Source organism: Grammomys surdaster, unplaced genomic scaffold (genome assembly GCF_004785775.1).
Source record: "Grammomys surdaster isolate TR1022 unplaced genomic scaffold, NIH_TR_1.0 126063, whole genome shotgun sequence".
In the NCBI taxonomy this organism is placed as follows: Eukaryota; Metazoa; Chordata; class Mammalia; order Rodentia; family Muridae; genus Grammomys; species Grammomys surdaster.
In genome coordinates, this window is record NW_021620873.1 from 5,402,726 (window position 1) to 5,429,377 (window position 26,652).

Here is a 26,652-nt window from a genome sequence, read left to right on the forward strand (position 1 = left end):
GGGGGGGGAAAGGGAAATGGAGAGGGAAGGAGAGAGAGAGGGAGATGGAGGGGGGGAGAGAGGGAGAGAGGGAGAGAGGGAGAGAGAGAGAGCGCAAGCATGTTATCTCAGTTTTCATTCAAAACCTTGCTTTGCCATATACCCCAAGAGGGATTCAAACCCCTGGACCCTGTAATCCTCTTGCCTCATTTTCCTGTTTTGGGACTAATGGTTGCATACTAATGTTCTTAGCTGAAACAATTCTATGGGTTTTTTTTTTTTCAGATATATTCATTTTTTAAATCTACATGTGTGTGTGCCTGCATGAGTTTATGGCCACCACAGTTAGGTGCCTGGAGAAGCCAGAGTGCTTCAGCTCCCTTGGAGTTGTGATTAAAGGCAGCTCTTAGTTACTGGGGGGGTGCTAGGACCCACACCCAGTGCTCTTAACCAGTGAGCCACATTTCTAGCCCTGTAGACAAACTTTTGTTTTGTTTTTGGAGACAGGTTAGCCTTGGCTGTCCTGAAACTTGCTCTCTAGACCAGGCTGGCCTCAAACTCAGAGATCTACCTGTCTCTTCCTCCCAAGGGCTGGGATTGATGGCATGGACCACCACCAACCCGGCCTAGACAAATTCATTTTAAGTGCTAGGAGTTAGACACCTGGGCATGCTAGACTAGCACTGTGCCACTGAAACACATCTCCAGTCTTTGTACTTTCCTTTCCTTCCTTCCTTCCTTTCTTTCTTTCTCTCCTTTCTTTCTTGTGTGTGCAGTGTATAAGCACATGTGTATGAACTAATGCACATATGTTTGGTGGCCAGAGGAAGCCACTCAAACTCTATCACCCTTTGCTTGTTCTCTTGGTCCCTCAAAGAAACTGGAGCTCACCATTTTTCATCTTCGCTGGTGCCAAGCACATCCTAACAATCTTTCTGTCTCCACAACAACTCCAGGTTAATGGTCTCGAGAGGCCATGCTTAGCTTTTACAGGAGTGTGTGGATCTGACCTCAGGTCTTATGGTAAGTGCTCTTTCTGAGCCACTCCCCCTAAGCCTGTATCTTGACTGCACATGTATTTCATCATTTATACACAGGCTGCTAAGAGCACTTTTCTTTATATTTTACAGAAAGGCTTGAACAAATGTCCTTTCTATAATATCCCAAAGTACACCCAACTCTAACTCCTAAACAGATGCATTAACTTGTTTAGAATTTAAAGGCTTAATGGCAAAGATCAGGGGAGGAAATATTTTTTTTTTTTTTTTTTTTTTTTTTTTTTTTTTTTTTAAAGATTTTATTTATTTATTTATTTAATGTATGTGAATACACTGTCGCTGTCTTCAGACACCAGAAGAGGGCATTGGATTCCATTACAGATGGTTGTGAGCCACCATGTGGTTGCTGGGAATTGAACTTGGGACCTCTAGAAGAGCAGTCAGTGCTCTTAACCACCAAGCCATCTCTCCAGCCCCGGAAATATTTTTAATAACTGGCTGAAAAACAAAATCAAGAAAGTCATGAGCCATATCCCTGGCCCCTATACCATATTCTGTCCTCAACATTGAGGACTGTAGTGTGTACAAGTAGTGACACTTGATGGGTCACTACAATGGGCACTGGCTGTCTTATGTGCAAGACCTAAAAACAATGTCAGCATCCTAAGATTATGGCAAGAACTATAGAACAGAGGCGAGACATGAGTACAGAACTTGTGCTCAACAAATAAAGAACCCGGACCCTGGCCTCATGGTTCCTGCTTCCTGAGTGGTCCACAAACCCCTCATCATCTTTCATTCCCTCACAGTCCACTTGCAATGCCAGAAGAACAGGTTTCCTCTCTGCTCCTCTTCCTTACTCTGAAGCTTGGGTCACTATGACTCCAGCTTGGGCATGTGCAGCCTCAGTCCTCAGCCCTCAGTTTAGCCTGGCATTCCTTCTGAAAACTAATACAGAGAATACAATCTGGCTGGCTACAACGCCTAATGTGGTTCTCCATTATTCCTGTGAGGAGATGAAGACACACAAAGCAGGCCGTACACGGTGGTAAAAGCCTGTAATCTTAGCTGTTAGGAACCTGAGGTAAGGAAAGCTTGTGAACTCATACACGGCGAGTTCAAGGCCGGACTGGACAGTGAGAGCCTGTTTCAAAGTTTAAAAAGTATCCTAGCATTCGTTCCGGAGGCAGAGGCAGGTGGTGCTCTGAGTTTGAGGATAGACTAGCCTACATAGTGAGTTACAGCATATCCAGGGCTATGTAAATAGACCCTGTTTGAAAAACAAAACAAAAACAGTAAAAACGCACAGAAAAATTAAAAAAAAAAAAAAAAAGGACAAAGCGTGCTGGAGAGGTGCTTCAGTGGCTTAAGAGCAATAGCTCTTGCAGAGAAACCAGGTTCAAGTCCCGGCAACTACATGGATGCTCACAGCCGTCTACAAATTAAGTTCTCACCATCTTCTGGTCTCCTCCAGCTTGTGGTGCACATAAACTCAGGCAGGCACACATACATACATAAAAAACAATAAACAGTTCTAAGGGGAGGCGGGTATTAATGGCATGAGACTTTTATCCCAGCTCTCTGAAAGCACATGGATCTTTGTAAATCGGAGGCCAGCCTGGTCCAGACAGCAATTTACAGGACAGCAACTGTATTTCAGGGTGGCAGCTTTTGCCTAACACACAGGAGGCCCTAATATGGAGATGAAAGGGAAAGAGGGAACCCTATAGAACCATGTAATTCTGCCCTGATGGTCTCTGCGGCCTAATCCCATACGAATGCCCTGCCACTGATGTCTTGGGTGCCATCGTTTTCCTCCATTGGACCTGATTCAGTTTCCATTTCCACCGGACCCCGGCTCTCTGTCCCCAACACGAAGTCAACTGGCACGGCTACTTCTCTGAGCCCCCACATCACTTCAGTCATTTGTGCCTCCCCATAAGATTGCTACCCCTTTCCGGGCAGCGACCTCGTCTTGTCACATCCCTACATGTGCCAGGTTTTCGTCTTAATAGACATTAGTCGCTTAAGGAACGTAAATTGTTCCAGACTTCCAGCCGGCGCACCCCACGCTGTACCTGTATCTAATTTTCCCTCACTAGCAATAATGGACTACAGGTGTAAAAGCAAGGCCGGCCAGCAGCACGCGCCGGACTCACCTCACCCAGAGCCTGGAGGCTCTTCACCGCGCCCACCACCGCCTGGTGCTCCACTCCCAGCTGCTTAGCCAACTCCGCGCTGTCCAGGCCGCCATCAGCTGCCTCCAGCCGCCTCAGCAACAGCTCCAAAACGGGATTATCGGCCATGCCTACTCCCAGCGTGCTTGGCGTGTACAGGCCGCCGGACCGACTAGGGAACCGGAACCGGAAGCGGAAGTCACGAGAGACCGTGCGTCGCCATTCTTAATGTGGCGCACAGGGCAAATTGGGAGCTGGCCATCGCCATCTTAAGTGTGGCAATTCAGCTTCTAATGGACCTAAGGGATTCAGGATGCTGTATGTCGTTTGAACCCAGTGGCCTTTAGTTAACTAGTGAGGTAAATTTGATGACTTGAAGGGCAAAAGTAGTTTTTTGTTTGTTCGTTTGTTTGTTTTATATCTTGAGACAGGTCTTCTTTAGCAGAGGCTATCCTTGAACTCCTCATCTCCTGCCTACTTCTCCCAAGTGCTAGGATTACAGACAAATACTCTAAGGCCTGACTGAAATTAATTCTATCGGTTTCCTCCCATCCTAATTCCCGCTAATTTTCATGAAGCCACCACTAGCCACCATTTAGATCACTGCCATCCTTCAAGAATTCTCTTATGCAGAGAGAAGGCACTGGGTGGCGGGCTTAGGGCATGACCATTCTGTTGATGTTTTTGTTGTTTTTAGATTTATTCACTTTATTTTATGTGTGAGGTTTTTGTCTGTATATATGTCTATGCACCACATGTGTGCATGGTGGCCTCAGAGGTCAGAAGACGGCCATCAGACCACATGGAACCGAAGCTATGGATGTTTGTGAACCACCATGTGAATTCTGGGAACTGAACCACGGTCTTATGCAAGAGAACTTAACAGCATAATACTTAACAGTTAACGAGTATTCTGAAGAGCTGATCGGAGCCATCTTTCCAGTGCCCCACCCTGCAGATATTAACTTCTCTTACATTTTCAAAAGGAATCTAGTTGGGACCATACATGTTAGGGAAGAGGGATTCACTTAAGACTGTTACAGAGCCTGCTGGCCTGCATGGAGTACTTCAGGTTTTTTAAGTTCTCCCTAAAATTCATAATGTAGATACTATATAAATCTTCTACTTCACAAGAGAAAAAATGAGGCTCAGAGGCAGGAATGTCAACCTACAGGGAATTAATGGATAAAACCAGAAAAAGTATACACCTTCCAGCTTCTCTGTGCTCTCAGAAGACCAGTGCAATAATATCACATTGATACTTCTTACAAACTGTGAGTCATAGCTGGGGGCTGGAAGTGGGGGGAGGGAGGGAGAGAGGGAGGCAGGTAGGTGAGATGCATGGGGCAGGCACCTTTAATCCCAGCACTCACATGACAGAGACAGGAGGCTCTCCAAGTTCAAGTCCAGCCTGGTCTACAGATCAAGTTCCAGGATAGCCAGGGCTACACAGAGAAACCCTGTCTCAAGAAACCAAAAAACCAATCAACCAACCAACCAAACCCCCAAACAAACAAACAAACAAAAACAGACCTTGAGTCTCATCCATATATGATCTTGTGACTCAATGTGTGGGTTAAAACATAACTGGCAATAACTGGTAAAGGGTTTTTGAATATTCAGTGACCAAATTAATTCAAAATCAAATGCAGTGAGTTCAGGTGTCTCTGGCAGCTCTTAGCCATGTTGGGTTATGCAACCATGGCAGCTTCTTTGTTTGTTTTGCTTTTGTTTTTTGTCAGGGTCTCAGGACACTTGCATACCATGACACACATGTGGAGGTCAGAGGACAACTTTTGGGCCTCAATTATCTCCTTCCACCCACCAAGCCATCTTCTCATCCCTAGCCTTAGTTCTGAACACAAAACACTGTGGTGTCACTTCCTGTCACTCCTCACATGCTCAGTAAATACTGCTTGATTTACCAAAACTTTCTCAAGTTTGAGACTGTACTGTGTATTGTGTTTTCATTATTTGTACAAAAATTTTCTGCTCTGGTAGAAGCATAATGTCTTGACATTTAAACAGAAGCCTTTAAAATATTTAAAAATTTTTATTTTTATTATTTTTAATTAACTACATGTATGTGTCTGCATGTGCATGAAAGTTCAGGTGCCAAAGGAGGCCAGACCATCAGATTCCTGGAGCTCCAGTTGCTTTTGGTTATGAGTCACCTAATATGGCTGCTGTAAACAGAACACTAGTCCTCTGGAAGAGAAGTGCTCTTAACCATTGAGTTCTCTCCAGACCTGGTTTGTTAAGACGGGGTCTCTTTATGTGGATAGGCTGGCCTGGAACTCACAGATCCACTCTCCTCTACCAAAGAGGAGAGGAGAGTGGTACTAAAAGCATGTGTTTCCACATCTTGTGATCTATTTCTGTGTGTGTGTGTGTGTGTGTGTGTGTCTGTCTGTCTGTCTGTCTGTCTATCTGTGTGGGGATATGTGCACATGAATGCAGGTGCCTGCCAAGGCCAGAGGCACTGGGTCTGTCTGTCTGTCTGTCTGGGCATATGTGCACATGAATGCAGGTGCATGCCAAGGCCAGAGGCACTGGGTCCCTGGAGCTGGAGACAGGTGGTTATAAGCATCTCAGTATGGATGCTAGAGTCTGGACTTGAGTTTTCCACAAGAGCAACAAGCTCTCTCTCCACCCACTCTGTTTTGCTTATATATGTATACATATAACATACATATGTTATATATGTCATATATATTATATAACGGTTTTGCTTGCATGTATGCAGTGGCAGTAGATGACAAGAGGGCATCAGATCTTCTGGAACTGGTGTTACAGTTGTTAGCCACCATGTGCATGCTGGGAAACAAACCCAGGTCCTCTGCAAAAGCAACAAACACATCGCTTCTCGGCCTTTTGGCTAAGATCAAGTGTAGTATCTGTTCTTATCAGTTTAATATCTGATACGTCCTCTATCCGAGGACAATATATTAAATGGATTTTTGGAAGTAGGAGTTGGAATAGGAGCTTGCTCCGTCCACTCCACGCATCGACCTGGTATTGCAGTACCTCCAGGAACGGTGCACCCCCTTTGGGGAAATAATGATGGTTAAAGGTTAGGAACCAGCTTGTCTCCAAAAACAAAACAAACAAAAAAAAAAAAAAAAAAAAAAGCAACAAACACTCTTAACTACTATGCCATCGCTCTAGCTTCAGAAGACAACAGCTTTTAACATTTTCCTATCATTCTCCACAATGGCAAACTAGTGTACCTCTGGTTTTATTGTGTTAGAAATCTTTTTTTTTTTTTTTTTTTAATATTTATTTATTTATTTTATTGATGAGTACACTGTAGCTGTCTTCAGACACACCAGAAGAGGGCATCCAATCTCATTACGGATGGTTGTGAGCCACCATGTGGTTGCTGGGATTTGAACTCAGGACCTCTGGAAGAGCAGTCAGTGCTCTTAACCGCTGAGCCATCTCTCCAGCCCCCTGTGTTAGAAATCTTAATTTTTATTTTTTTTTTTTTTATTTTTTTTTTTTTTTGGTTTTTTCGAGACAGGGTTTCTCTGTGTAGCCCTGGCTGTCCTGGAACTCACTCTGTAGACCAGGCTGGCCTCGAACTCTCGAACTCAGAGATCCACCTGCCTCTGCCTCCCAAGTGCTGGGATTAAAGGCGTGCGCCACCACCGCCCGGCTGAAATCTTAATTTTTAAAAATTGTTCTTTGGGCTAGGTGGTGGTGGCTTAGAACTTTAACACCAGCACTTGTGAGGCAGAGAAAGGCAGTTCTCTGAGACTTCAAGGCCAGTTTGGTCTACAGAGTGAGTTCTAGGTCAGCAAGGGCTATACAGAGAAACCCTGTCTTGAAAAACAAAAAAAATAAATAATAAAAAATAAACAAATTGCTCTTTGGAGCCTGGGCTGAGAGAGCAAGACCACCAGATGAGCTTCTAGAGGACCCAGGCTCACGTCCCAGCATAGAGGTGCACAGTGATCCCTAACTCCAGATTCTGGGGATCCAGTGCCCTCGGAAGTCAGAAGAAGGTACTGGATTCTATGTGGCCAGGCTATATGCTCAGAGGTTGAAGGCACTTACTGTGGGAACCGCTTCATTCATGATTGCCAAGCACATACTATCCACAAGGCTGCCAAACCCATTGTTTGCTTACAGCAAGCCATGATGGAGGCTTTTTGTGCTGAGCACAAAACCGACCTAATTCAAGTGGATGGGAAGAAACTAGGTAAGGGATAAGCCTCAGTAAAATTGATGGAGAAGGGGAAACCCTGTAAGTTTGGTTGGTTGCAGTTGTATAGTCAAGGACTACCACAAAAAAATCTCAGCCCAAAGATGTTATCAAGACCACTTCAGTGGGAGGAACAAAGGAACAAAACATTGGGGTTGCTGTGGTTTGGGATAAAGGTACTTGTTGCCAAGACTGACAGTCTGAATTCTATCCCATGGACACACAAGGTGGGAGGAAAGAACTGAATCTCGAAAGATTTGACTTTCATACATATGTTGTAACATACACACACACACACACACACCTAAATAAAATGCTTTTTAAAAAACCTTGAAAATACAGGTTCATTTAAAAAACATGTTTGGGGCTGGAAAAATGGATCAGTGGGTTAAGAGCACTTTTTACTCTTTCAGAGGACCCAGGTTTGGTTCTCAGCACCCATATGGAGGATCATAACCACTGATGACTCTGGTTCCAGGGTATCTGACGTCCTCTTCTGGTTTTGTGGGTACCAGGCATGTGTGTGGTATGCATACATACATGTAGGCATTCATATATGTAAAATAGCAATAAATATTTTAAAAGAAATCAAGAAGAAAAGCTGAGCCTAATGGTACATATCTTTAATCCCAGCAGAAGCAGGCAGATCTTAGTAAATTACAGGCCAGCTAAGTTTACATATCTATCAAAGACCCTGTCTCAAAGTGGGAAGACTGCTAGGTAGTAGTGGAGTTTAGCTTAACATTTAGAAAAAAACAAACAAAACAAAGCCAGAGTAACTCTTTTTTTTTTTTTTTTCAGAGTAACTCTTGAAAGGGCAAGACAGGAGTCCAGGAGCTCAAAGCCAGTCTTGGCAACTTAGTAAGATCCATGTCTCAAAAATATAAAAACACAGAGGACTTTTATGTGCATTGGTGTTTTGCCTGCATGTGTGCAGGTGTCAGATTCTCCAAAACTGGAGTTCCAGAAAACTGTGAGCTGCTATGTAGGTGCTGGGAACTGAATGAAGGTCTTCTGGAAGAGTAGCCAGTGCTCTTAACAACTGAGCCATCTCTCCAGCCCCATTTATGTCACTCTTAGCTTATTAAATTGGTTAAATACTAAACAAACACTCAATATTCCTGACCCTCAATTTTCCTGGCAGGTGTAAAGGAACCCAGTTTGTTGTGAGAAGTAATCGTGAGTTAACACATGCACACAGTATTTGGTAACAACAGTCTAAAAGTGGACCATGCTTCAGACTTTACCAGTGTAGGGATGGAATGCAGAACCTCATGTTTTGCTAGAAAAGGGCTCTATCACAGAGGTATGCATCCCCAGTCCTGACACACTCCCAGAAACATCATTATTGAGCCTGTTACACATCATGTCTAGTACTTCCTAATTCCAACCCTATAGCGAAGCCATGTATTCAGGGTTCATCAATTTAGGCCCCTTTCTCTTCAGCTTCTTCTTTTTTTTCAAGTTTATTTATTTAATGTAAGCACACTGTAGCTGTCTTCAGACACCCCAGAAAAAGGCATCAGATCCCATTAGAGATGGTTGTGAGCTACCATGTGGTTGCTGGGAATTGAACTCAGGTCCTCTGGAAGAGCAGTCAGTGCTCTTAACCTCTGAGCCATCTCTCCAGCCCAGGATTTTTTTTTTCTTTTTTTTTTTTTTTTTTTTTGGTTTTTCGAGACAGGGTTTCTCTGTATAGCCCGGGCTGTCCTGGAACTCACTCTGTAGACCAGGCTGGCCTCGAACTCAGAAATCCGCCTGCCTCTGCCTCCCGAGTGCTGGGATTAAAGGCGTGCGCCACCACCGCCCGGCTAGGATTTTTTTTTTCTTTTGTAACAGGTTCTCACTATGTAACTCTGACTGACCTAGACTGTACTAAGTATACCAGGCTGACCTGGAATTCAGAGATCCACTAGAACCCCAGCCCTCCTAATGCTGGAGTTAAAGGTGTGCTACCATACCTGATTTTCTTTTTCTTTTTTTCTTTTTTTTTGGGGGGGGGGGTTTCAAGACAGGGTTTCTCTGTGTAGCCCTGACTGTCCTGGAACTCACTCTGTAGACCAGGCTGGCCTCGAACTCAGAAATCCACCTGCCTCTGCCTCCCAAGTGCTGGGGTTAAAGGCGTGCGCCACCACTGCCCGGCTCTGATTTTCTTAATTAAAAAAAAAAAAAAGTGAGTATAGTGCACACGTGTGCACACACACACACCTGAGTTACAGCATATGTGTGAAGGGCAGAGGACATTGGCTCTCACCTTCTACCTTAGCTGACACGGGGTCTTGTTCTTTTTTTCCTGGGTTACAAGCTAGTCAAGGGCTCCTGGGTGACTCTCCTGTTCCTGCCTGCTATCCTGCTGAAGTATGCTGGGTTTACTGTTGTGCATTACCACATTCAGTTTTTTTTTAAAAAGTTTTAAAATTTCATTTTATTTGTATAGATGTTTTGGCTGCATGTATGTCTCTGCACCATTTGCATGTCTGGTGCCCACAGAAGAGGGCTTTGGACCCTCTGAAACTGGAGTTACAGATGGTTTTGATACTTCACGTGGGTGCTGGGAATAGAACTGGGGTTATTCGGAAGATCAGCCAGTGCTCCAAAACAATCTCTCCAGTCACTGTGTTGAAGCAGGGTCTCATGTAGCCCAGGCTGGCCTCGAACTCACCATGTAGCTGAGAAATGAACTTTTGATCCCTGCTTCATTCAGTTTCTTGAATGCTAGAACAAAGCAGAAGGCAGCAAGCATATGTGTCGATGGCACAGGACTGAAGGGAGGGTCAGTCACAAGTCTGTCAAGATCTCGTTGGACTTGGATGTCCTCCAGAGGAATCTACACCAGCAATGCTTAGTTATGTACACTGCCTGGGGAACGGGGTGGAGCCCCAACCTCTTGACCTCAAGGGTCATGACTCGCCTGAGTTCCCCTCACTGCGAAGGAAGCGCTCCATTTTTGTAAGGATTCCCTTCTGAGCGGTCCATAGTCTGTTTCAGTGTTCCCAATCCCTCAGTTTGGAAGCACCTCCATCCCCCACCCCCTACAGGTACTGTCCTTTTTCCTCCAAGCAGCAGGCAGGGAGCTGGCCAGAATCACATGATTTGAGTCAGAGGACTCCAGATCCGAGAGTCCTGCTTATCTCTCTAGAACTCTATCATCATAGCCATCTGTGTCCCTTTTCCTCCTCAAACGGCACCCCTTGCCTTCTGCGTATAGCCGTTTAATTGCAAAAGCCAAGTCGTTTGTGGGAGACCACAAGAAGTGACTCCTTTCATTTTCCAGCTTAAGAGTTTAAAAAAAAACAACAACCCTACCTTTCACCCTAGGAAACACGCTTACAGTCACACCTCTGAGACCTCTGTGTTTCCTGCTCTCAAACCGTGGATAGCACTAAAAGGTTTAAAAGCATTTCTGTCAGATAGCTCAGGGTCACCCCTGGTGGCTTCTGAAATTTCAGAGAGGCGAAATGAGTTCTATCATGTCACCCAGTAGTCTGACAGGCTGCCAGGGAACTACCGGACAAGAGGAGAAAGCTGGTACGTTCTCTACTGGCCTGAACAACTGTGGAACCCGAATGCAGCGAAACCCCAGGATCCTGGTCCTTGACCTTATCCTGAATAGGAAAAGCTCGCCATCGGTGGGCGTTCCTTAAGTGCAGGATAGATGGAACGTTAAACTCGCAAAGAATCCTTGCTCCTTCCCTCTGACTAGAGAGGATGGGAAAAGGCCGAAGCTGAGGCCGGGTCCCAGTTCCGCACGGTTAACACCTGCCATCGCTCGCGCGGATTCTTTAAACGACTCCAAGGCCAGCCAGGGACTCTCACCAGCAAGGGCGGGGCTGGGCTGAGGTCCAGTCACGTGACCGTGCCTGAGTGGGCTCGCGGCCCCCACCCCACCAGAAGGCGTCCCCCACAACGCGTGGTTGACCCTCATTGGCCCTTAGTGCAACCAATAGAAATCGGCCATCTGGGATCCCAGCGTTCCGAGCCACAGCCTAACATGCTGAGCCGGCTAGGATGCAATGAGAAGGGACAGCTGTAGGTCTAAACCAGTCAAAAGGGCCGAGGGGCGGGTTCAGCGGTCCTGTCAGGTTGGGGTGAGAGGTAGGTGCATATAAATTGGGGCAGCGGCGGCCGCGTCCGTCAATACTGCAGAGCCGCTGCTTGACGGTCGTTTTAAAGGGCCCGTGTGCCGCCGCCCCCTCGGCCCGCCATGCTCCTTTCGGTGCCGCTCCTGCTTGGCCTCCTCAGCCTGGCCGCCGCAGACCCTGCCATCTACTTCAAAGAGCAGTTCTTGGACGGAGGTAAGGTCTGGGCCCGCCTCGAGGCTGCCTAAGCGACTACTGGGCCCCGAGCCCTCGGCTGCCTCGTCGTGTGTAATGTAATTACCGTTCAGAGGGCCAACACTGTGGCCCCGGGGGGACTGGAGCCGCGGGCAGTTCCATTTGTGCGTCCTTGGGGGACGAGGAAGGCGCAGCGGTTTCCCGCGCCTGGAGTTAGGGTTCGTCCAAGGACCTGAAGCCGATCGAGGTGTCAAGTTCGAGGTTGGGATGGGAATCCCCCTCCCCACCCCCACCTCCTTGTAGCTCCTGACAGACGTTGGTTATGGGGGCGGGGGGGCGGACGGCCCCGCTGATCTGACTCTATGCCTTTCCCTTTCAGATGCCTGGACCAACCGCTGGGTCGAATCCAAACATAAGTCCGATTTTGGCAAATTTGTCCTCAGTTCTGGCAAATTCTACGGGGACCAAGAGAAGGATAAAGGTAAGAGGGAGTGGGTGCTTGGATTCAGGACGACTTCCTGGAGGAAGCTGTAGTCAGCACACACAGCTTGTTGGGGCTTTTCCCAAGATCACAGGAGCCAAAGACAGGTGGAGGAAGGAAGGGGAGGTCAGCCGTGCCTCTCGTCTAGGGTATTTGGGGTCCACCTGACGACAGTCCCATTTCATCACAGGGCTGCAGACAAGCCAAGATGCCCGATTTTATGCACTGTCCGCCAAATTCGAACCCTTCAGCAACAAGGACCAGACACTGGTGGTGCAGTTTACGGTGAAGCATGAGCAGAATATCGACTGTGGGGGCGGCTACGTGAAGCTGTTTCCGAGTGGCTTGGACCAGAAGGACATGCATGGAGACTCAGAATACAACATCATGTTTGGTGAGGGGCCCCCCAGCCAGTGCTGACCTCTGCCGGTTGGACAGTGGGTGCAGACTGAAACCTTTTATAACTGAATGCTGATCTTCATGTCATGGAAAGCACATGAATGATGATGAGTTTTATCCTGAAGGGACAATTAAAGGGCTTCTTAGTTGGTGTACTGTACTTATTAGTTGTAGATTTATATTGTTCATTTGTATGATAGTTTCTGCGTGTTTCTTAATTTTAGAAATGATGCTAATGATAGAGTCTAAAAATCACTGAAAAATCCCCCAAGCGTGTGCATATTTTTTAGGTACTCCTGTGTATAGGGCGTACTAGTGTGAAGGTCAGAGGGCAACTTTGGAAATCTCTTTTGTCATCTGGGTTCCAGGATCAAATTTGGGTTGTCAGGCTTAATAGAAAGCACCTAATTTACCACTGAGCCATTTGCTAGCTCTAGAATGGTAAGCTTTTCAGATTTGTAGTCTTTGGTCCTGGAGGAGTGATACATACCTTTAATGGGTACATTGAAGTCAGGTGTTCTGGACAGTTTGTAGAGACCCTGTCTCAAAAAAAAAAAAATCAGGTTCTTATTTCTGCATAGGTATGGCAGTGTACATGTGTGATTTCAGCATTCAGACCACTGAAGTAGATCAGTACTTTAAAGGCAGCTTCAGTTAAATGTAACAGTATCCTCTGTCAAAAACAAAATAAGAGCTGGAGATACCATTCAATGGTTTCAACTCAGGTTCAGTTCCCAGCACTTAAACAGTAGCTCCTGAGTTTCAGTGCCCACTTCAGACCTCTACAGGTTCCTGTATATGCATGGTATACAGACATGCACACATACCCGTAAATAGATGAGATTAGGTCTTCCTTCCTCTAAGGGGTAGAGCCTGCCATAAGCCTGCATATGCTTCTTACATAGGTCCGGACATCTGCGGTCCTGGCACCAAGAAGGTCCATGTCATCTTTAACTACAAGGGCAAGAATGTGCTGATCAACAAGGATATCCGGTGTAAGGTGTGCCTGGGGTAGTCATTTAAGTGGCTGTCATGGGAGGTCCAGGCAGCCTGGTGGGAGGGACTGCTCACCTCCTTCCCTCTTCAGGATGATGAATTCACACACCTATACACACTGATTGTGCGGCCAGACAACACCTATGAGGTGAAAATTGACAACAGCCAGGTGGAGTCAGGCTCCTTGGAGGATGATTGGGACTTTCTGCCACCCAAGAAGATAAAGGATCCTGATGCTGCCAAGCCAGAAGACTGGGATGAACGAGCCAAGATTGATGACCCCACAGATTCCAAGCCTGAGGTTAGTGTTGGGACAGTAGCTCCACCTTCCGTCATTAGAGTCGTTCCATCACCTGGGTCGGTCCACTCTGACTTCCATGTGTGCTCCTAGGACTGGGACAAGCCAGAGCACATCCCTGACCCTGATGCTAAGAAGCCTGAGGACTGGGATGAAGAGATGGATGGAGAGTGGGAACCACCAGTGATTCAAAATCCTGAATACAAGGTAGGCTTGGTGTTGAGGTGTGGCTCACTGGTAGGATGCTTGGGTGCTGTGATTGTGTGGTACTGCAGAAACAAAACAAGATAGGCCCTGGGGCTAGGCAGGGTTGTTGGCTTGTACAGTGAGATGTGCCTGCCTCTCTATTCATCTGGTTCTCTTCTACAGGGCGAGTGGAAGCCACGTCAGATTGACAACCCAGACTACAAGGGTACTTGGATACACCCAGAAATTGACAATCCTGAATACTCCCCCGATGCAAATATCTATGCCTATGATAGTTTTGCTGTACTGGGCCTAGATCTCTGGCAGGTGAGACATAGGAAAGACAAGGTTCCTGGCAGACCTGAAGTAATCAGGATCATATGGGTTGATCTGGAGGGAAGAACAGGCAGAGGCACCAACCCCAAGGTGTTCAGATTCTGAAATGGTCCTGCTTAATGAGGCGTTTCCTGTTTTATCTCTTTTGGTTTTCTCCTTTTTTTTTTTTTTACTAACACAAGAGAAAGTTGGTTTATTGTTATTAAAGCAGTTTTAAGTGTGGGTATACAGAGGTCAGAGGAAAACTTATTAGAGAAATTGGTTCTCTTAACCATGTGAGTCCTAGGAATCAACTCTGGTCACTAGGAAAAAGCTTGGTGCCGGGCAGTGGTGGCGCACGCCTTTAATCCCAGCACTTGGGAGGCAGAGGCAGGCAGATTTCTGAGTTCGAGGCAAGCCTGGTCTACAGAGTGAGTTCCAGGACAGCCAGGGCTACACAGAGAAACCCTGTCTTAAAAAACCAAAAAAAAAAAAAAAAAAAGCTTGGCAACCAAGTGCCTTTATGTGCTGAGCTGTTTCTGACCCTACTGAGCACCTTTCTGCAGGGCTACTTGGCATGTGCTGAGTCCTTTGCCCCTGCAAAATCAGCTCAGTTCACCCAGTTACAGCTCTACTTACTGCTCACCCTGGCTACATAACAAAATAAGACTTGAAAAAAGTACTGAGTTTTTATTGTTGATGTTTTCTGTGCCTAGGACAGTTCTTGGCATGAGTTGAAAAAAAGAGTTCCCAAAAAATTAAAAAAAGAAAAGAAAAGAAAAAAAAGTCCCCAGAATGCCTGCTTTACAGAGGAAGGAGTAGTGTGGAAAGTGAAGTCGGTAGTCTAGATCATTAGGGTTGGAGTTCTGGGAGCATGGCTTCTGAACTGTCATGTCCCCAGTGTCACAGTGGGTCCCCCAGCCTGGCAGGGTGGTCTTGGTGAATGTATGGTATGTACTGGCCGGCCTTAAGTTCTTTATTCCCTGCCCGCCTTCTCGGTGTACCAACATACTTCCATACTTGCCCTCCCCATCCCCCTTTCTTGGACATGATCTTACTATAATCCTATTGGCTTGGAAATCTCAAGTTGTTTGGCCTCTGCTTCCTCAGTGCTGGCGTCTAAGGCATGTCTTACCACGCCCTGCTGCCCCATACCTTTTTGGTTGATTCAGAAACTAGGAATAGAGACCTTTTCAGAACCAGGGCTGCCAGAAGTTACTGTTAACCACCATTCTTTCCCAGGTCAAGTCCGGCACAATCTTTGACAACTTCCTCATCACCAATGATGAGGCCTATGCAGAGGAGTTTGGCAATGAGACGTGGGGTGTCACCAAGGTGGGTCAGAGCTCCTTTGTTTGCTCTCCGGGTCATCTGGGAGGACTGGCAGGCAGGTGAGAACCAGGCACTGAAAGGTGTGGTTGGTCCTAACAGGCTGCAGAGAAGCAGATGAAGGACAAGCAGGACGAGGAGCAGAGGCTTAAGGAAGAGGAAGAAGACAAGAAGCGTAAAGAGGAAGAAGAAGCTGAGGATAAAGAAGATGAGGATGACAGAGATGAAGATGAAGACGAAGAGGATGAGAAGGAGGAAGATGAGGAGGATGCCACTGGCCAAGCCAAGGATGAGCTGTAGAGGCCACACCACCTCCCTCCAGGGCTGGACTGAGGCCTGAACACCCCACCGCAGAGCTGGCTGCTCCCAATAATGTCTCTATGAGACTCAAGAACTTTTCATTTTTTTCAGGCAGGTTCAGATCTGGGGTGGATTCTGATTTTGTTCCCCTGCCTCCCCCATTACCCTCCCCCCCCTTTTTTTTTACTGGTGTTTGTCTTTAATTCTCCTTCAGCCCTCACCCCCTGGCTTCTCATTTTTGAATCACCATCTTTTCCTTCTGTCCCTTTCTCCATCTCTTGGTTACTGCCCTCCAACTCTAGGAACAGGGGTGTGGAGGAGAAGCCCTAGGCTTGAGATTTCATCTGCTCTCCTTCCTGGATCTCAGAGGAGGGCAGGAGAAGGGGTTGGTGTCTTCCCTTCCCCCAGCACTGAGGAAGAATGGGGCTCTTCTCATCCCCTTTCTCCCTTGCCCCCAGGACTGGGCCACTTGTGGGGCAGCCAGTTCTAGCACAGCTCACACTGAGAGTGTAAGAACTACAAACAAAATTTCTATTAAATTAAGTTTTGTGTCTTCCCTATTGTGTCTCCTTCTCTGGGAGGATGTACATCAGGGAGTCAAAAGTAGCCTTTTTTTAGGTGCTGGTGGCTTATTTCAGCCATTGGAATTAGCAGAGTCCCACAGAAATGACATGGGTGCATTTATATGTATCCTATCCCATAGTCTCAAACTAAATGGGAGAGCAGCCATCAGGTCTTGATCCTAAACTATAGACATGTAAGTTTTGATTCTAGCACAGACCTCATTGACAGACTTTCCTGACTAGAACTTAGTGACCACTGGTGCTGGTACTTGAACCCAAATCTTAGTCATCTTTGGTTAACCATGGGATGGATCTCTTGACCTGATTTCTAAGACTGTAGGATAGCTGAGCAAATTGAAACTGCACTTAGTGGAGTGAGTGCTGATAGCTAATTTTATTAGTCAAAAGGAACTAAGTTCAGAGATAGTGACCCACTCTACCTAAGGGCTCTTGTTTCTAGGATTGAGCTAATAGGAACTGGTCCCAGGACTGGGTTATGTAGTTTAGTTGGAGACTTACCTAGCATGGCCTGGGTTCCATCCCCACCACCAGAAAGAGAAGGGACTCACTCTTGGGTCTCAAGGCTGCCATTTAATCTCTATGAGTAGGCTGAAGGATGGGCAGGAGGAAGCCTGTGTTCTTAGAAGGAGGTTGTGATCTAGCCCTCGCCAAGTCTGAGGCAATCTAGGCCCAAGTGAGTAGAGGGAGGCAAGCCTGATCAATGGTGTGGATAGAAACACTGGGCAAGCCGGGCGGTGTGGCGCACGCCTTTAATCCCAGCACTTGGGAGGCAGGCGGATCTCTGAGTTCGAGAGTTCGAGGCTAGCCTGGTCTACAGAGTTGAGTTCCAGGACAGCCAGGGCTACACAGAGAAACCCTGTCTCGAAAAAAAAAAACAAAAAAAAAACAAAAACAAAACACTGGGCAAAGCAAGGACCACAAGAGGATGGTGATGTTTGGAGTCTGACGTTCTTATTTCTCTTTTGGTATGTGAGGTCTAAGGCTTCATGAAAATACCCTTTAAATCCTCCCCCCACCCCCGAAAAATGTAGGTACCTTAAGGGTTGGTGTAAGTAAGCAAGGAAAATTTATGGAGAGAATTACATATTTAAAAGAACCTTGAAATGCTTGGATGAACAGGTTGGTCATTGGAGGATTACAAAGATCACAAACTAGAAGTGTGAAGTTTATTCCAGAAATTCAGATGCTCCTTGAAAATGGGGTCACATAGTTGCCCTGCTGTACATTTTAAGATTGATTGTAACTTCACTTCCAAGCATTGCCCTGCTGGATTCCTTTTAGTTTGGCCAGATCTGAATTGGGTCACTTTAAACAGGCAGAATGTATGAAAAATAACTTAGGAGCAGAAATCTACAACGAACACCTTAAAAACTTAATGAAAGTCGTCCCTAGAAACCATTTTGTAGGCATATGACATCACTGTTAACAGGCATGACGTCACCAAGGTAACGTGATGCTGGTGCCCACAGCAAAAAAGCTCACAGAGCTAAGATTGCGCATGTCTAAGGTAAGGTGTTGCCGCGCATGCTCTAGAGGTCGAGGAGGGTGTCACGGAGCGCGGAGGGTGTCACGGGCGCTGACGATCAGCCGGCGCAGCACACTTGCCCCGGAAGTGCTTGGCGCGCGGCGCGGCTGGGCGCTAAGATGGCGGCGGCGTGAGTTGCATGTTGTACGAGGATCCCGGGGCTGCCGCATTGCTCCGGCCCCGCCATGGCCGTCACCATCACGCTTAAAACGTTGCAGCAGCAGACCTTCAAGATCCGCATGGAACCTGACGAGACGGTGCGGGCCGGAGCCCGGGGGCGGGAGCGACCGGGTGCCGGGGTGGGTGGGGGCAGGGAGGCCGGGATCCAACGGGAGGGGCGGAGAGGACGGCGCGGCCGGGCCCTGCCCTCCCCCTGCGGCCCGACCTCTTCGGATCCCCCCGATCGGCCCTGCCCTGCCCCGGCGGCTCGGGCGCTGTTCCTGGGCCAGTCCCAGGGAGTTCCCAGGTCCGGCTCCGGTGTCAGCTGCGGGCTCCGCGTTCCCAGCCTGCAAGCTGCTCAGGTGGCAGAGTTTGCCGTCAGTGCCCAAGAGGTGGCGACTGGTTATTACAATGATGATGATAATAAATGGTCTTAATCTTAATAGTTTTGGTGGTCCGTGTTTGTTGGCCGTTTATTCTTTACCAGTCATTGAGCATTTTTAGCGTCATCTTTATGAATCTGCAAAACAGTGTTGTCGTCTGGGGACTCCTGACTTTCCCCTTTTGACAACCACCGAGTTAAGGAACTTTGCCACGGTCACAGCAAATAATGACAATGACAGGATGGATTTTTATTTTTCCGTTTCACATAACAGCAGCCTAAACATGCTGTATGAACTTTTGTTTGGTTTCACTTTTTGAGAATGGGGTCTGGCCTTGTTAATCCAGTTTGTCCCTGAACTTCTGGGCCCATGTGATCCATCTTTTCTTAACCTCCCAAGTAACTGATATTGTTGTCTTGGGCCACCTCCTCTGAACTGTCTCAAAACATACTATGAGGCCACTGTATAGCCTCAGTGAAGTCTAGGCACAGTAGTCATGTCCATAATCTCCGAACAGGAGGATTACCTTGACGTCTAGGCTAGCCTGGGCTATGGAGTTTTAGGCCAGACTGGAGTACAGAATAAAATCTTGTTCCACAAATGAAGGGAAGAAAGATGTCCTAATAAGTAGAGCAAGATTACTGTCTGAGGCCAGTGATGGATACACTCCCGCATTTCCTTATTACTGTTTGCCTTCCCAACCACATGCCATCTGAAATACAAGTTTGCTTTTCTTCTCACATCAGTGTCTTCTCCATGAGAACAGTGACTGATTTGTGTTTTGTTCTGTTCCACAGGCCTCTGTAAAACAAGTTGTAAAACGGCTTAGGGATGGAGCTCTTGTGTATACAAGGCCCTAGGGGTCCATCCCCCAAACCACCACTACCGTTACACACACACAATGAAGGGTTTTGGTGTCTGGCATGTAATAGACTTGCTGTCAGCTCACTAGATTGAATAGGAATCTCACAGGATTGAGAGCAAAGTTTTTTCTCTAAACAAAAGGGAGGAAGGGAATCTAGGGGGTTGTGATGGTCATTTTATTTTATTCTATTCTATGGGAAACAGGGTCTTACTCTATAGTCCTGGCTAGCTTGGAACTAACTCAACGTGATCCACTTGTCTTTCCCAAGTGCTGGGATTAAAAGTGTTCACAGCTATGCCTGGACTTCACTGAGGGTATCTTAGAGAGTCTTAGTGCCATTTATAAACACACACACCATACTATTAAAGTTCTGTGTTTAATACCTGTACTCCTTACCCTAGGTGAAGGCGCTGAAGGAGAAGATAGAAGCTGAGAAGGGTAGAGATGCTTTCCCTGTGGCTGGACAGAAACTCATCTACGCTGGCAAGATCTTGAGTGACGATGTTCCCATCAAGGAATACCATATAGATGAGAAGAACTTTGTGGTTGTCATGGTGACCAAGGTGGGGAGATTAGCTGGGATGCTGGCGAAGAGCTTGCATGCCCAGAAGAGATTAGCCACAGGCAGGGTGGGGCCAAGATGGGGCAGGGTGTCCAGGCTTGATAGGGATGCTGCTGCCTGATCCCTTTTTCTTGCTGTCACAGGCCAAGACTGGCCAGGGTACCCCAGCACCCCCAGAGGCCTCACCCACTGCTGCCTCGGAGCCCTCCATACCTTTCCCTCCAGTCCCAACGTCAGGCATGTCTCATCCTTCACCTACCAGCAGAGAGGACAAGAGCCCATCAGAGGAGTCACCCACCACAACATCTCCGGAATCCATTTCTGGGTAAGGAAGGGGCAGTAGCTTTCTCTGTACCCTGTCTTCCTGCACCTTCTAGTACCCATCTGTGTGGTCCCAGGCACTTGTGGGGAGGGCAAGCCACCAGAAGCCAGGGTCCGATTTCTCTCTCTTGAATTTGCAGCTCTGTTCCCTCTTCAGGTAGCAGCGGGCGAGAGGAAGACGCAGCTTCCACATTAGGTGGGTGGGTGGTCCTCAGGGCAGAGGCGACTGGAAGCCCCAGCCATCAGCCTTTGACAGCCTTGTCGGGTGTGGGAGGGTCTGGGAGCTGCCCTTCCGTGCCTCTGGTGACCCTGGCCCTGCTGCTCCCTCCACAGTGACTGGCTCTGAGTATGAGACGATGCTGACTGAGATCATGTCCATGGGCTACGAGCGGGAGCGGGTTGTGGCCGCGTTGAGGGCCAGCTACAACAACCCCCACCGAGCTGTGGAGTACTTGCTCACGGTGAGGGGCCACCACTGCCTCCTGGGAGTCTACAGGTCTCAGTGCCTCAGCAGGCAATGGAGGTGAAACATGCCCCATAGGCTTTTGTTATTGAGTGTTGCCACTGAAGCCTTCCCAAAGAGGCTGGACAGAGAACATGGAGGGCAGGGGTGAGGCCTTCCATCGTGTCAGGCCACTCACCTAGGAGAGGGGAAGTGGGTCTGTTTGAAAGAACTAAAAAGCAGGATCCCTGACAGGGAATTCCAGGAAGCCCTGAGCCTGAACATGGATCTGTCCAGGAAAGCCAGGCACCTGAACAGCCGGCCACAGAAGCAGGTAAGCAGGTTGGATGGTGTACTCGTGGACATCTACGGTCTGGATTCAGGAGTCCCTGCAGGGATCTGACCACACTTCTTTCTGCCATATCAGGGGAGAGCCCCCTGGAGTTCCTGCGGGACCAGCCTCAGTTTCAGAACATGCGGCAAGTGATTCAGCAGAACCCAGCGCTGCTGCCTGCTCTGCTCCAGCAGCTGGGCCAGGAGAACCCTCAGCTCCTGCAGGTGCGGCCCAGGGTGAGGGAACTGAGACAGATGCAGTTCCTTAGGGGATCACCCAGGGATATAGCTTTGCTCTGAGAAAGCAGAACTAGCACAGGCCAAGCCCTTGCTCCCTGATGACTTCTAAGGTTACGTGTAATCTGACTCCCCAGGAGGTGTGGATGCGGTTGGCACCCACCTACTGAAGACACCCAAGGCTCAGAGCAGGCTGCCGTGTCTGGGTCCTGGACTCCAGCACAGCATTCTTCTGAGTTCTTGCCCTGTCTGCAGCTCCTCCCTCTTCCTGCTTCTCAGTCCTCGCCTTCTTCCCGACCTGACCTTCACTTCAACCCTCTATGTGGTGACCTAAACCTGTGTCGTCACACCAGATCCCTGGGACCCTCTCATCCCGGCTATGAAAGGATTTCCTGGATCTCCTGAGTTTTCAGGCCATTCTGCTCTGATTGCTCGAGCCTGTCACAGTCTCCTGAGGACTCTCTCTGCTTCTGCCCCAATGTCAGCCATTTCTCTCCCCCAGTATCCTGGCATCCTCTTCTTGGGCCTGTTAGTTCTTTCTACACAGGCCCCCGATGAACTGTCCAACTAGAGGCTAGATTGCTGAATAGGCCCTTTTTAATGTGAAAATTGTCAGGTGTCTGAAGAAGCAAAGGGCTGCATCAGAACCTCTGAATTTCCAAATAGAGTGTATTTAGTAGGTGCCATGGCTGGTTGTGGCAGTGTACACCATTAAACCCACACTTAGGAAGCTGAGGCAGGAGGATCACTGAACTTGATCCTTCTAGTAATGAGATCATCTCAAAAAACAGAAAACATAAAGGTTGCCGGGTGGTGGTGGTGGTGCACGCCTTTAATCCCAGCGTCTTGGGAGGCAGAGGCAGGCAGATTTCTGAGTTCGAGAGTTCAAGGCTAGCCTGGTCTACAGAGTGAGTTCCAGGACAGCCAGGGCTACACAGAGAAACCCTGTCTCGAAAAAACCAAAAAAAAAAAAAAAAAGGAAAAGAAAACATTAAGGTTGTGCAGATTGAGTGCCTCACTAGTTAACTGCTGTTCTTAGCAGCTTGAGGCCTGGGTTTCCTTGCAACACAACAAAAGTGCCCGCTGTGCTGCTGTCGGCCACTCTGGCTCCCCACTGCCAGGGAGAAGCTCAGCTTTGCTGTGCTGGTTTTGCCACAGAGCTCTTTTGAGACTTGCCCAGTAGATCCAACCCAGGACATTTTTATGGGTTTTATGTTTTAGCCACATGTGGCTCTACCACTGACAGGCCCCTCCCACAAGCTCTCAGGGTCTTAGCTAGCACATCTGCAGTTACTTGGTTTGAACTTTTTTTTTCTCCTCTAGTCTCACTATATAGGTTAGGCTGGCTTAAAACTCACATTGATTCCCCTGCTTCAGCCTCCCCAGTGCTGGGATTACAGGTGTGAACCACCTGTAATATTTACTTTTTTTGTTTATTGAGACAGTGTCTCACCATGAAGCCCTGACTACTTGAAACTCTTCCGTAGACCAGGCTGGCCTTAAACTTAGCTCCACCTGCCTCTGCCTCCCCAGTGCTGGGATTAAAGACATGTGCCTCTCTGTCCACCTCCTCACCTCGGCACCTCACCGTACCTGAACGGCTATTTCCATGGCTACATGGCTGTTTAGCCAGAACATGCGCCTTCAGAGTATTTGACAGTTTGGTATAATAACCAAGGGGTGTAAAATGGGACCTAGGTGACAAGGACTGTGACTTGTCACCCTTCTTCTTCTCACAGCAAATTAGCCGTCACCAGGAGCAGTTCATCCAGATGTTGAATGAGCCCCCTGGGGAGCTGGCGGACATCTCTGATGTAGAGGGGGAGGCTGGTGCCATAGGCGAGGAGGCCCCACAGATGAACTATATCCAGGTGACACCGCAGGAGAAGGAAGCTATAGAAAGGGTAAGAGGCTTGGCTAAAGAGCCATTCATGGTGGGCAGCCCAGTACCTCCCCCTTCTTACCCCTGCCCATCTTCCCACAGCTGAAGGCACTGGGCTTCCCAGAGAGCCTGGTGATCCAGGCCTACTTCGCGTGCGAAAAAAATGAGAACTTGGCTGCCAACTTCCTCCTGAGTCAGAACTTTGATGATGAGTGATGCTGTAGGCTAGAAGGCCCCCACCCCACTCCACAAAAATTTATAAGAGAAAAGTATATATATATATATATATATATATATTACACACATATATATATTCATGTTTATTTAAGAGGAAGAAAAAAATCAAAAACCATTAAAAAAAACCCATCCAGCCCAGCTTCCCACCCTCCTGAAGTGGCCCTGCTCCCATCTCAGTCCGAGAAGACCTGGGCCAGACAGCTGTCCCCATCCTCTTAACAGAGCCCAGCCTGCTCAAAGTTGTTGGCAAGACCAGGAGGCGACAGATGGGCCCCTCTTGGCCTCTGTCCCGGCTCCCTGCAGCCAGATGGAGAGGCGCCTGCCTGTTTCCCCATCCCCTGAAGCATCCCTAAGGACAACCCTCCTTCCTCCACCATGATGAGGGGAAGCTGGAGCCCTAAACTTTATCCTCCGTTGGAGTGGCCCAGATCTTTCCATCTGGAGTAAGTCTGTTAGAAACCCAAGGCCTTCTCCCCAGTCTGGCCTTGGCCTCCAGCCTGGAAAAGGGGTAACATCAGTTCTGAAGGCCAAGGCCACCCCTTCCCCAGGACAGAACCACATCTCTGATAAAGGTTTTGAAGTGAATAAAGTTTTAAAAATGAGCCCTAATAACGGTTCACGCCTACTGGAGCTTCTCACACCTGCCTGTGAGTCTGAGCTAGCTGGGCACAGGTGAAGTGGGCACACTGACAAGTGCGGAAGGAAGCAGCCTATGAGCCTCACAGATGCGGGCCCCAGAATCTCCTCCCTCTGGAAACTTGGGCCCTGCCCCAGCTCAGCCCTAGAAGGGCTGCTGCTGCTCCTTCTCTCATGCGGTCTGTTTGGCTGTACTCCCCCCTGGTAATTGGCTAATTACTGGAGATTAATGTTGGTAAACAGAAGCCTCCTCCTCTACCACCATCTGCTCCTTCATTATTTGCCCATCCAGTCCCCTTTCTGTCTCCCCAAAGCCCCAGTTCATGGCATGGCCTAGTGTCCAGGTGTGAACACAGCCCAGTAGAGGGATTCTCCCGCCCCAGGTGTTGGGGAATGAGCCAAGGGACCCATGAAGTCACAGCTTGAGGGAGAATATGAGCTATCAGCAGCTGGCTTTATTGGGAAAGGAGCTTTCAGGAGCTGGGTTCACCAGACGCTGCTGAGTCCTGGGCTTCAGCAGAGTCCTGGGCGTCAGCAGAGGCCATAGCAGCAATTTGTGCCTCCTTCTTCTGTCGCTGTCTTTCTTCCTTTAGGCGCTTGCGTTGCTGCTTGTCTAGATCCTGTAATAGTTCCTGGAAGCGAGCACTCCTGGGGTCCACGTGGTAGCCCAGACGTTCCTGGGCCTCAGCCTGTAACCGGGCCCTCCGCTCCTTGTCAGCCTGGATTTTCTCCCAACGTTCTCGCTTCTGCTTTCGCCAGTTGTCAATCATTTGTGGCATCTTGGCCATGCACTCTGCAATATGCTGCTCCCTGTCGAGGGAAGCAGACAGTGTGTGAGAGCAAATCAAGGCAAACCTGATCTCACCCGGCTGTCTACTAAACCTCTCATGCCCTTGTCATGGATGCCCTCCATGGCTGCCCATGCGTTGTATGCCAGGTCCAAATTCAGGCCCAGGAACAATTGTTTTCCAGCCCTCTGAGTTTGTAGGCACACTGTACTCTGATAGGATTAGGATAGTAAAACTGAAAGAACAACTCTTATCAGCTAAGGTGGGACAGAAAGGGGGGGCCAGCTCCATCCTTCACTGCCGGCATGCTTCTAGATATCTGACTTGACTTCTTTGGGTCTGTTTCCTAAAAGGGTCATCTTGTCCTTTGAACACTGTGAGGATAAGGTTAAATACCAGCAACACTTTTCTCCGGTCCTGAACCCTGCACCAGAAGGGGCATCATCCAAATGTCTGGTTTGCCTCCATTTCCTCTTCAATCTGATCACATGTGCCTCCCTTTCTGACTCCTGCCCCACACTTCAGAGTTCATCACTACTCTGAGTTCCCATTACCCCACAGTGGCCTAGTTCCTTAGGGCATACTTGTAGGCCTTTTTTTTTTTTTTTTTTTTTTTTTTTTAAGACAGGGTCTCACTACATAGAGTAGGCTGGCTGGCCTCAAAACTCAGTGATCTAACCTGCCCGTCTCCAGAAGGCTAGGATTAAAGGTGTGCTCTACCAAGACCAGCTTACTTGTGATAAAAGGTTTCACCTAGTAACTTGGGCTGTCTTCTTACTCAGAATCACGATTCCAGCTTCTGAACCATGTCTTGGCTCAACCCCAGGACCTTTGGTACACCTGCTCCCTCTGCTGGGAACTCATGCCTTGAAATTTTTCAGTAACAATATCTGGTTATATGGGCATGTGCTTAAACGGCAAGCTGATGTGTCCTCCAGCATGCACTTTTAACAGTGTTTTGTCTTCCTCAGGGTCCTTGGTCATCATCTGAATCTTTTGTTTGTTTTGGTCCCTGTTGTGTGGATCCTTACATCCTTGCACAGAGTAACTCAGTAAAGAGATCTAGTTGAGGCTGGGACTGGTACAGGCCTGTAATATCAGATATTCCTAAGGTAAAGACAGACGGGTCCTAGGTTCAAGGCCAGTCTGGGCCACAGAATGAGTTCTGGTTAATTGAGTCCTTGTTACGAAGAATAAAAGAAGGGTAGGATACTGATAAAGCAAGAGGACTTGTAAAAACAAACACTAAAACTGCGGTTGAGTGACTACAAAAATTTACCTAGAAGTCTGTCTTTCAGCAAAGTTAACGTGTATTTAACCCTTCGCCACATGGGCTCCGCACACCTCCAACGGAGGGGAGGATTCATGGTTTCGGGGCCCTGGGGTACCTGCCCCAGCACACCCACCTGGCTCGACGCCTTGCCTCCGCGGCCTCCTGCTGCAGGCGCAGCGACTCTTGCATGGTCGCTAGGCTCGGGTACCATTCTCGCTCCTCGGCCTCCAATTCGCACAGCTGCTCTGGGGACGGCCACAGGGAGGCGGGGGCCACCCCCGAGACGGCGCCGTGCCGCCCGAACTGCTTGGCCGCATAGCGATGCGTTAGCTGCCATCGCGGGGTCAGCAAGTTCTCCGGGTCTGGCCAGTAGGGCCCGGGGCGGCGGCGCGGGGGCGGCGGCGCACGGTAGCTGCGGGACCTGAGACCCAAGGCCGCAGAGAGCCGCAGGAGGCCGCCGCTGTGCATCGCGGACGCCGCCATCTT

The 26,652-nt window shown here is 48.4% G+C and overlaps 4 protein-coding genes and 1 non-coding gene across 6 annotated transcripts in view; 3 read left to right on the forward strand and 2 right to left on the reverse strand.

Annotated features, from left to right (window-relative positions):
• Farsa (phenylalanyl-tRNA synthetase subunit alpha) overlaps nt 1-3,325 on the reverse strand; it is an 11,914-nt gene extending 8,589 nt beyond the window's left edge. The window contains exon 1 of one of the 2 annotated variants that reach the window (XM_028755552.1): nt 3,137-3,325. In XM_028755552.1, coding sequence (XP_028611385.1) covers nt 3,137-3,283 — 147 coding nt within the window. In that variant the 5' untranslated portion in view covers nt 3,284-3,325. The remainder of the gene's footprint in view (nt 1-3,136) is intronic. The other variant, XM_028755553.1, reaches the window with a different exon arrangement.
• A 2,687-nt stretch (nt 3,326-6,012) lies between these two features.
• Nucleotides 6,013-6,203, forward strand: LOC114610932. Its single transcript, XR_003709755.1, has one exon. It is a non-coding gene; the product is annotated as a U2 spliceosomal RNA (small nuclear RNA).
• A 5,234-nt stretch (nt 6,204-11,437) lies between these two features.
• Calr (calreticulin) lies at nt 11,438-16,497 on the forward strand. Its single transcript, XM_028755487.1, has 9 exons — nt 11,438-11,656; nt 12,015-12,116; nt 12,307-12,510; nt 13,421-13,515; nt 13,603-13,812; nt 13,903-14,016; nt 14,179-14,322; nt 15,553-15,645; nt 15,742-16,497. Exons 1-9 carry the CDS (start codon nt 11,566-11,568, stop codon nt 15,937-15,939), a joined length of 1,251 nt encoding a protein of 416 aa, XP_028611320.1. The 5' UTR covers nt 11,438-11,565; the 3' UTR covers nt 15,940-16,497.
• A 1,634-nt stretch (nt 16,498-18,131) lies between these two features.
• On the forward strand, nt 18,132-24,078 carry Rad23a (RAD23 homolog A, nucleotide excision repair protein). The gene is made up of 9 exons (XM_028755540.1): nt 18,132-18,305; nt 19,857-20,018; nt 20,161-20,342; nt 20,479-20,534; nt 20,672-20,799; nt 21,036-21,114; nt 21,208-21,338; nt 23,090-23,254; nt 23,335-24,078. Exons 1-9 carry the CDS (start codon nt 18,234-18,236, stop codon nt 23,446-23,448), a joined length of 1,089 nt encoding a protein of 362 aa, XP_028611373.1. The 5' UTR covers nt 18,132-18,233; the 3' UTR covers nt 23,449-24,078.
• Nucleotides 24,079-24,538: 460 nt separating this feature from the next.
• Gadd45gip1 (GADD45G interacting protein 1) lies at nt 24,539-26,652 on the reverse strand. Its single transcript, XM_028755541.1, has 2 exons — nt 26,300-26,652; nt 24,539-24,915 (listed from the first exon to the last, which is right to left on the reverse strand). Exons 1-2 carry the CDS (start codon nt 26,647-26,649, stop codon nt 24,579-24,581), a joined length of 687 nt encoding a protein of 228 aa, XP_028611374.1. The 5' UTR covers nt 26,650-26,652; the 3' UTR covers nt 24,539-24,578.

Coding starts and splice junctions, on each gene's coding strand:
- Calr (XM_028755487.1), top strand. CDS start 11,566: ATGCTCCTTTCGGTGCCGCTCCTGCTTGGCCTCCTCAGCCTGGCCGCC. Junction 14,017..14,178: donor TTCAAAATCCTGAATACAAG/GTAGGCTTGGTG, acceptor TCTCTTCTACAG/GGCGAGTGGAAGCCACGTCA. Junction 14,323..15,552: donor TGGGCCTAGATCTCTGGCAG/GTGAGACATAGG, acceptor ATTCTTTCCCAG/GTCAAGTCCGGCACAATCTT.
- Rad23a (XM_028755540.1), top strand. CDS start 18,234: ATGGCCGTCACCATCACGCTTAAAACGTTGCAGCAGCAGACCTTCAAG. Junction 20,343..20,478: donor TCTCCGGAATCCATTTCTGG/GTAAGGAAGGGG, acceptor TTGAATTTGCAG/CTCTGTTCCCTCTTCAGGTA. Junction 20,535..20,671: donor AGACGCAGCTTCCACATTAG/GTGGGTGGGTGG, acceptor CTCCCTCCACAG/TGACTGGCTCTGAGTATGAG.
- Gadd45gip1 (XM_028755541.1), bottom strand. CDS start 26,649: ATGGCGGCGTCCGCGATGCACAGCGGCGGCCTCCTGCGGCTCTCTGCG. Junction 24,916..26,299: donor GAGGCAAGGCGTCGAGCCAG/GTGGGTGTGCTG, acceptor TTCCCTCGACAG/GGAGCAGCATATTGCAGAGT.